General features: G+C 41.6%; 1 protein-coding gene across 1 annotated transcript; it reads left to right on the top strand.

Annotated features, from left to right (window-relative positions):
- Nucleotides 1-1,872: 1,872 nt before the first annotated feature.
- Nucleotides 1,873-2,601, top strand: LOC119426473 (guanine nucleotide-binding protein G(olf) subunit alpha-like). The gene is made up of 3 exons (XM_037694033.1): nt 1,873-2,017; nt 2,117-2,184; nt 2,455-2,601. The coding sequence occupies exons 1-3, from the start codon at nt 1,873-1,875 to the stop codon at nt 2,599-2,601; spliced, it is 360 nt and encodes a 119-aa protein (XP_037549961.1).
- The last annotated feature ends 6,364 nt before the right edge of the window (nt 2,602-8,965 follow it).

The raw sequence follows: 8,965 nt of genomic DNA, 5'->3' as shown, positions 1-8,965 counted from the left end.
CAAAGTTTGTTTTCTCAGTCATCCAGGTATATAACAACAAAAAAGGTTGAATCATGTCATCTGGACTTCTTTTTTTTGTTAAAAAGAAACGTTTGAAACTAATGGTTTCAAAAACCTCAGACTGGCGTCAGGCCTCAGACTGACGAAGCCTCTTGGATGAGGGGCGAAACGTTTCTTTTTAACAAAAAAAACGAAGTCCAGATGACATGATTCAACCTTTTTTGTTGCCTGAAGAATTCTTCACTAACATTGAAGAATGTTACTTATCTCAGAGAGATAGCCTGCTAACTTATAAAAAGCTCTCCGTAAAGCTATAACTTTATATTATTCATCTTTAATTGATAAGAATAAAAATAACCCCTGGTTCCTTTTCAGTACCATAATGAAAAATTACGACTGTCTAATGAAAAATCCTGTCTCTGTTGATTCATGTATCCCTACATTTATAAGCAGTGATGACTTCATGAAATTCTTTGAATACAATTATTTCAATTAAGGGGAAAATTTCAAACCAACCTTCCCACTATCACCTCTGGTTCCATGTCAGATGAGACAACTTTAAAAATGTCACTAGAGCCTGATTTATGGTTGGACAGTTTTTGTCCTGTTGAGCTGTGAATTGTCAAAAATAATAACCTCAGCCAAACCATCCACATGTCTGTTAGATCCCATCCCAGCCAGACTGTTTAAAGACACATTTCCCTTAATTAATAACCACATCTTGGATCTGCTTAATTTGTCGCTAATAAACAGTTATGTACCACAGCGCTTTAAGGTTGCTGTAATTAAACCTTTACTTAAGAAACATAACCTTGACTCAAAAATCCTAGCCAATTATAGACCTATAACTAATCTAACTCTCAGCTCAAAAATTGTAGAGAAAATCATTGCTGGTCCGTTACGTGATCATCTACAAAAAAAAAGATCTGAAGACTTTCAGTCAGGGTTTAGAGCTCATCATACCATACCATTTTATTTATAGAGCATTTAAAACAGCAACAAGGCCAACCAAAGTTCTGTACAGACAGAACAACAGGTAACACACAAAACAAAATACAAAATGAGGTAAATCAGAATATAGACATAAAAACGATGCAGATAATGACGACAAACCAGTGTGGAGCATACAGGATCAAACACAGATCATCTGGTGTTGAAAGCTACTGAATAGTAGTGAGTTTTTAAACGGGACTTGAAAATCGAGAGGGAGGGGGCCTGTCTGACAAGCAGAGGTAACTCGTTCCAAAGTCTTGGTCCTGCTACAGAGAAGGCCCTGTCACCTCTGCACTTAAGACGAGTTCCTGGAACTGTGAGGAGCAACTGGTCCGCTGACCCCAGTGAACGTGGTGGGACATACGGTTGTAGCAAATCAGAGAGATGGGGGGACTGTTCAGCGATTTGTAGACATACAGGAGTATTTTGAACTGGATTCGAAGGTGAACTGGTAACCAGTGCAGGGAGGCCAAAACTGGTGTAATGTGCTCTCTTTTGCCTGTACTGGTTAAAAATGGGGCTGCTGCATTCTGGACCAGTTGTAGTCGTGCAATGGAGGTCTGACTGATACCAAACAGGAGCGAATTGCAGTAATCAAGCCTAGATGTAATGAATGCATGTATTACTGTCTCCAGGTTCTTTTTGGACATTATGGGCTTCAGTTTAGACAGCCGCCTCAGTTGGAAGAAGCATGACTTAACAATCCAATCATAGCACAGAAACAGCATTGTGCCTCTTACCACAGAGAGGTGGGGAGTTGTCCATTGTCAGAGAGGCTCACAGAGTGAGATGGAGGAGGACTAGCTGTGGCAACCTCTGAAGAGAAAGTAGCTGAAAGAAGAAGAACATGCTGAGTGACTGAAGATAACGCTCTACTCTATGATTGGCTGCAGGTTTCTGAAGACCATCTCAGTGATTCTGTTCCTGAACAAACAGGATGTTCTGGCTGATAAGATTCTGGCAGGAAAATCTAAGCTGGAAGATTATTTTCCAGAATATAAAAACTACCAGGTTCCTGTTGATGGTAAAAATATTACAAACATGCATTGACATACATGTACGTACTACTAAGCATGGAAGATGTTCTGTACTCAATGTAAAGTACTTTTTTTTTTCTCTCCAGCTGTTCCAGATGCTGATGAAAACCCCAAAGTGACCAGGGCCAAATTCTTCATCAGAGACGAGTTCCTGGTAAAAATATATGATGGATGAGTTGTAGACATTTACATGTAAAAAAAAAAAGTTAACTAACACATCTTAAACTAGCCATGCTGAAACTGATGTGTTATACTAGATTGACTGCATCTAACGTGCATATTTGTTGAAACCAGACATAATGATTCTAACATGTTGAATCTGGATGTTAAGCCAAAATATACTGAATGTAACATCTTAAACTAGCCATGTTGAAGCTGGCATGCTTATCCACACGTGTTGAATCCAACATGTTTGCTCTTTCAGAGGATCAGCACAGCAAGCGGTGATGGTAAACATTACTGTTATCCTCATTTCACCTGTGCTGTGGACACAGAAAACATCCGCCGTGTCTTCAATGACTGTCGTGATATCATCCAGCGCATGCACCTACGGCAGTACGAGCTGCTCTGATTGGCTGCTCAACCCAGTTGTGGCTCCACCCCTTTCTCATGCCCTGTCAGCTCTGAGAGAGAATTATTCTGCATCTACAGTAGTTATCAGTTACAAATATTTATTGATTATATTTTGGCCAGGACGGTGTGTCGTTTCCTGATCGGTCATGCAGGGGATTATGGGTAGTGTAGTTTTGATGATAAACAGAAAACCAGTTTCCTGTTGTTATCATGACAAAGGGTCTGGATTTGAACATAATTTAATATTTTAATTTCCTGAAAATGTTTTGAGTTGTTCCAAACAGTGATTAGTTCAGATTTTCTCAGACTGAACATCTGTAATGTGCTTATTTTATAAACCTTCATTTGTCTGACATTAAAAGCTTTTTGAGGTGTGTGGTCTGTTTTCTCCTGAAGGGGTCTTCAGAGAACCCAGCCAGGAAAGATGGACCCTTCATGGTTAAACCAAATAAAGCAGAATGATGTGACAATGTTTGAATACAGCTGAAAGCCACTAACAGAGCTCAGGAAAGTTTATTCTACAATTGCATGACGATGCGTCAGAACAAAACGGACCTGATAAAGTTCAACAGAACCAAAATAATTCTGTGCATTGAGATATAAACAATAATCCAGTTCCTATGGTAGAAATATTGATTTTGAAATGTATTTTAGCACAACCTCTGAGCATTGGCCCTGTGGTGAACTGCTGAATTATCCAGGTGTGCCTTCCTCTCACCTGTTGAGGACTGAAGATTGGCTTTGCCCCTGTGAAGCAAGGTAAAGCCCCCATTATACTCCCGCATACGTCAGTCCACAGAGGTCTGCGTGTACCAGATTAAGGCTCCAGTATACTCCCGCGTCCTGTCAGCCATGCGGAAACTGTGCGCACTGTCCACAGAGGGTTAAGACTTCATACACGAGCATCCACCCTGAGCGGCTGCAGAGCAGCTCCGCAGGCAAGGAGCATTTACCTTTGGGACAAATTGAGGTTGCCGATTGGTCATTTGCTGACACGCCTACTGGATTGATTGACAGGTTGGGGAAAAAAAACAGAGAGCTGGCAGCCCCAGCGCAGCAGTGTTCTGTGTTGATATGTTGTTAATAAAAAGTTCTTAAAAAAAAACAAACGGAGCGCTGGCCCTGCAGCCCACACATCAGACCAGCCCAACAGGAAATCTCCAGACCCTCCTGCAGCCACGCTGGACCTGAGTTTAATTTGCTCATGACAAATTCCTTCATTTCTCACCATTTCAGTCATGGCATCAACGGAGGAGGAAGAGTTCACTGCCTCTTGGCAAAAAAACAAAAGAAAAGGCCAGATCAGAGATGAAGAAGGAGAATTTAATACATTGGTGTTGCATACAAAACAATCTGTCACTGGGCAGTTTATTGTGCGACAACAAGTACGCGTACGCGGTCGTAAAAATTTAGCTTTGCACGGACATGCCCTGCGGGCGTCCACTTAGACTCTAGTCCAGTATGCAAGGATCTCTGCAGACTGACATACGCGGGAGTATACTGGGGGCTTTAGAGTTAAAGCGGACGCCCGCAGGGCATGTCCGCGCAAAGCTCAATTTTTACGACCGCGTACACATACTTGGTGTCACACAATAAACTGCCCAGTCACGGACTGTTTTGTATGCGACACCAATGTATTAAATTCCCCTTCTTCATCCCTGATCTGGCCTTTTGGTTTTTTTTGCCAAGAGGCAGTGATCTCTTCCTCCTCTGTTGAAGCCATGACTGAAACTGTGAGAAATGAAGGAATTTGTCACGAGCGAATTAAACTCAGGTCCAGCGTGGCTGCAGGAGGGTCTGGAGATTTCCTGGTGGGCTGATCTGGTGTGTGAGCTGCAGGACCAGAACACTGTTTTTAAATTTTTTTTAGAACTTTTTATTAACAACATATAAACACAGAACACCGCTGCACTGGGGCTGCCAGCTCTTTTTTTTTTTTTTTTTTTTGACCTGTCAATCAATTCAATAAGCATGTCAGCAAATGACCAATCGGCAAACTCAATTTATCCCGAAGGTAAACACCCCTTGCCTGCGGAGCTGACTGCAGCCGCTCAGGGTGGATGCCCGAGTATGAAGTCTCAACCGTCTGCGCACAGTGCGCACAGTTTTTGCGCGGCTGACAGGACGCGGGAGTATACTGGGGGCTTTATACAAATAGGGAAGATGAGGCATTCCTGGGTCTTCTCACTGTACTCTGTTGGACCAGCAGAGCATCACACACCATCAGAGGGTAATCTACAGGAAATCTATTGGTACTATACATGTAATCTATAGGTAATAGGTAATCAATATGTAGTATACAGGTAATCTATACGTAATATACAGGAAACCTATAGGTATTATACAGGTAATCCATAGGTAATATATAAGTAATCAAAAGGTAATCTATAGGTAATATACAGAAACTTATAGGTAATTTATAGGTAACATACAGGTACTATACAGATAATCAATAGGTAATAGACCAGTAATCAATAGGTAATAAATCAATTTCAATCAAATTCAGTTATTTTTATATAGCGCCAAGTCACAACAGAAGTGATCACAGGGCACTTACTGAAACACTAACATGCATAAAGTCAGTTAATACGTTATTTATCTAAGGAGCCAACAGACTGCTTTGAGTTTTCACTTCATCACAGTCTCCCATTCTGAGCAAGCACGGAGGCAACCGTGGAAAGGAAAAACTCAGTCATGAGGAAAAAAACTCCAGCAGAACCAGGATCAGGACGAGCGGCCATCTGCTTCGACCGGCTGGTTTGAGGAAATGAATGAGAAAACAAACACGGTGACGGGTCCAGGATGGAGACCTTCAGGTTTACTCTTGGAAGAAAGACATAAAAAAATAAAATTTAAAAAGTTGCATGTTAAGAAAGAGCAATTACAAATACAAACTATTCAGCTGTATGCATTTGTGTTTATTTGATGCAATGTGGTCAATTTATTCTTCAGTAGTATAATGTTATAGAAGCATAGGATAAGGAACAGTCCAGGAAACCCAAGCCATCCCAAGCTTATAGGATTTGGGTCATCCCTACTATTCGGTGCCTTTTGAGTCCCCATGTCATAATGCGGTATATTTTGTTTAAAGGTAGGGTAATATTTATTTTATTAATCCCATGTTATATGTTTGAGTCTCCTCTACCATATAAAATAACCATATGTACCCAAGATGAATTTATATAAAATAATTAAATCTGATTTTAAATACAGCTTGTGTTTACTACCACGTCCCCTTTCATGCTTCCTGAAATTAAGTTACAATTATAAGTAGTAATAGAAAAAATAAATAGTTTTTAATAGAACTATTTATATTAGTTCTCATCCATTTAATTTTTATGATCTTAAAATGCTTTTAATGCTTAAATAATTAAAAAAAAACAATACTGTCCCTGAATCAAATGTCCACCCTGTTACTCTAAAATACCTGTCACCCCCTCTCCCTCCAAACCACTTCTTTAGTTACATGACACACAGAAAGTACAAGACCTTTTTTTTTGGGGGGGGGGGGGGGGGGGGGCATCTACAAGAAACAGAATAAGTATCACTTTTTATTTTAACATTTTTCTGTGTTTTAGACTGTTTCATTGAGTGGTAAAGCATAACATGTCCACGCTGTTACCATTATTTATATTGAAAACAAATATTTTATATAGTTTTATAAGGTATTGTTATTAAATACATAAAAAATCTTACTCAGTGATCACCGAGTACTAGCTTGTTTTTATTATAGGACTAGGAATATTTAACTTTAGCTGAAAAGGTCCCCCCGTTACTGTCCACCCTCTTACAGTTTTTCCAAGTTAACAGGGTGGACACATGTAACAGGGAGGTCTTGAGAGGGCCAGAAAAGTTTGTGTTTCCTCCATAAATTCTTATTTACTGCACGTTTATGATAGATTTGTCATTTGTGGTTTCAAAAAGATATATGAATATCACCAAGTTCTAGCTTGGTTTTCAATAGTATCATTTTTAGGCCCAACACTTGCCCCCACCCCATGCAGGCCAATCAGTTTTCCTACGGCTGCACCACCTGCTTTGTACTCCTAGGCTTTCTTACTCCATCCCCTGGACAATCTGCATGCAGGTGATCAAGTGCAAAACAGTTAAAGCACAGATGGTTTGACCTGCACTGATACCGAGTAGTGTGTCCATCATTGTTGCACACAGCACAAGGTTCTACAGGCTTTGCCGTCGCTGACTCGTTCTTCTGTGTGTGCGCATTGAACTTACTGTGAAACTTGGACTATTGTGGCTGCTGCTCCAGAACACGTTCTAGCAGAGTAATGACCCGGTCCAGGCGGTCCGGTGAGCTCTCGGCTGACTTCCCAGTAGGTAGCGCCACAACAGCAGCATGAGGCACTATTTCACTACTGAGTGCCGTACATTGTACAGAAGATATGACTTCTTGTTGCTGAGAAGACAGAACATTTATCACTCTGTTTTTAGTTAGTTGCTTGCAATCTCTGCAGTGTTCAACCAGCTTCTCGTGAATGTCAGCAACCATCCAGTCTTTCAGCTGCCTACATTTGAAAATGAGCAACAGTTCAGGGTCAGGGCAGTTCTGGATAAACATAGCTACTAGGTCACAGGATAGAGTCAAAAGCTTTATTTGGTCTCTTTAAAGAGTCCTCCGTCACATCCAGAGCCTTGTTAAGTCTCAGCCAATAGTCAAAGGGTGTTCGTCAGCGTGAGGTAAGGTAGGCTAAAAGTCTGCTAAAGGCAAGCTAGAGGACATAATATCACTGAAATGCTGCGTCAGTATCTCAAAAATGGGCTCAGGTCTTGTAGTCAGATTCAAAACTGGCTTACTGTGTATGCCCACTTTAACCACTTCAGGTGCCCTATCCCCAAGCTTAGATATAACCTCATCAGCCTATTCGGCCACTGGGATGCCTTTCTTTCTCATATAGGACAACATCATAGCCTCCCACTCGTGGACTGAACAAGAATCATGATCCCCTTTAAAACTCACCGGTTCTCTCACATCAGGGCGAACAACGACATTTAACTTAGCAGACTCGTTAGCTGTAGCCCCAAATACCCCGGGACCCACCGTATTACTCAAACGGGTCTCAATGCATGATGCAATACTTTCCCTATAGAAACCTCAATTCGTGAAGCTATGTCACTCAGAAGTCTGCCATCAACATCGCACTGTGGAGCATCAACAATGTTAACTTTTTCACCCAAATCAGCAAAATTTGGTTTTGGTGTGGAGACTTCTGGGGCATACAAAAACAAACCTCTGCCTCTAGCAACTGCAGGCCTAGGGGTACATGTCCCAAACCCCCCTCCCCCTACCAAAACAATTGTTGCTAGCCATAACTCAGTACTTAACCAACAAAAGCACTTTTTTATATATATAATAATGAAAATAGAGAACTTACAATTTACACATAGGGCAAAAATGCACCGCAAATAGATCAACAAAGTAAAACCAGAGTGAAAAAGCTAAAACACTCCAAATTATTGTGTCTCAAAGCACCCCACCTTCACAGAGAGAGAGAAAAAAAATCTCCAGTAATAACCACAGCGCAGCCACACATTAGCTTCGGAAAACGGCACAAAACGGTGAAAAGAAGAAAACATAACTCCACACTTTCTAGATTGAATACCGCTACACCACCGAAGCGGCGAAGAGTCCACATAGGACACTGTGCTATAATAACGGGGCCCGAAGCACAACCCACGGTCCTCCAAGGCTCCTGGAATTAGACGCAGCCCGCCCGCGCCAGCCAAGATGACGAATGGGTCATGGCACCAATGTAACCTCGCTAGATTTAGTTGGAGACAATCTTAGCTCGGTCCAAATGGAATTTCAGCTCTGTGTTGTGTTAATAATGGCCAGGAGACAAGATGAGATGAAATGTGGTTAATCTGCATGAAACAGAAAATGTACTGGTCAGGACTCCGGTTCATCACAAGGGTACAGCACCTCACGCTCGTCCCTCATGAACTGGCAATATATTACAATACTTCCTCCAGTTATTTAACAGTCAATAATGGTGTACCACAAGGCTCAGTCTTAGGACGCACCCTCTTTACAATCTACATAGGTAATGTAGGTCAAAAACATCCCTGATGCATCCATACATTTCTATGCTGATGACACATGACACATGTTTCATCTTTCACACACACAACCTCAGGAACGTGCACATCACACACACAACCTCAGGAACGTGCACGTCACACACACACAACCTCAGGAACGTGCACGTCACACACACACTCTCAGGAACGTGCACGTCTCACACACAACCTCAGGAACGTGCACGTGTCACACACACAACCTCAGGAACGTGCACGTCACACACACAACCTCAGGAACGTGCACGTCTCACACACAACCTCAGGAA

The sequence above is a fragment of the Nematolebias whitei genome, chromosome 20, assembly GCF_014905685.2.
Source record: "Nematolebias whitei isolate Nwh7 chromosome 20, NemWhi1, whole genome shotgun sequence".
In the NCBI taxonomy this organism is placed as follows: Eukaryota; Metazoa; Chordata; class Actinopteri; order Cyprinodontiformes; family Rivulidae; genus Nematolebias; species Nematolebias whitei.
The sequence above is the reverse complement of the archived record's forward strand: the minus strand, read 5'-3'. Positions and strand labels throughout refer to the sequence as shown.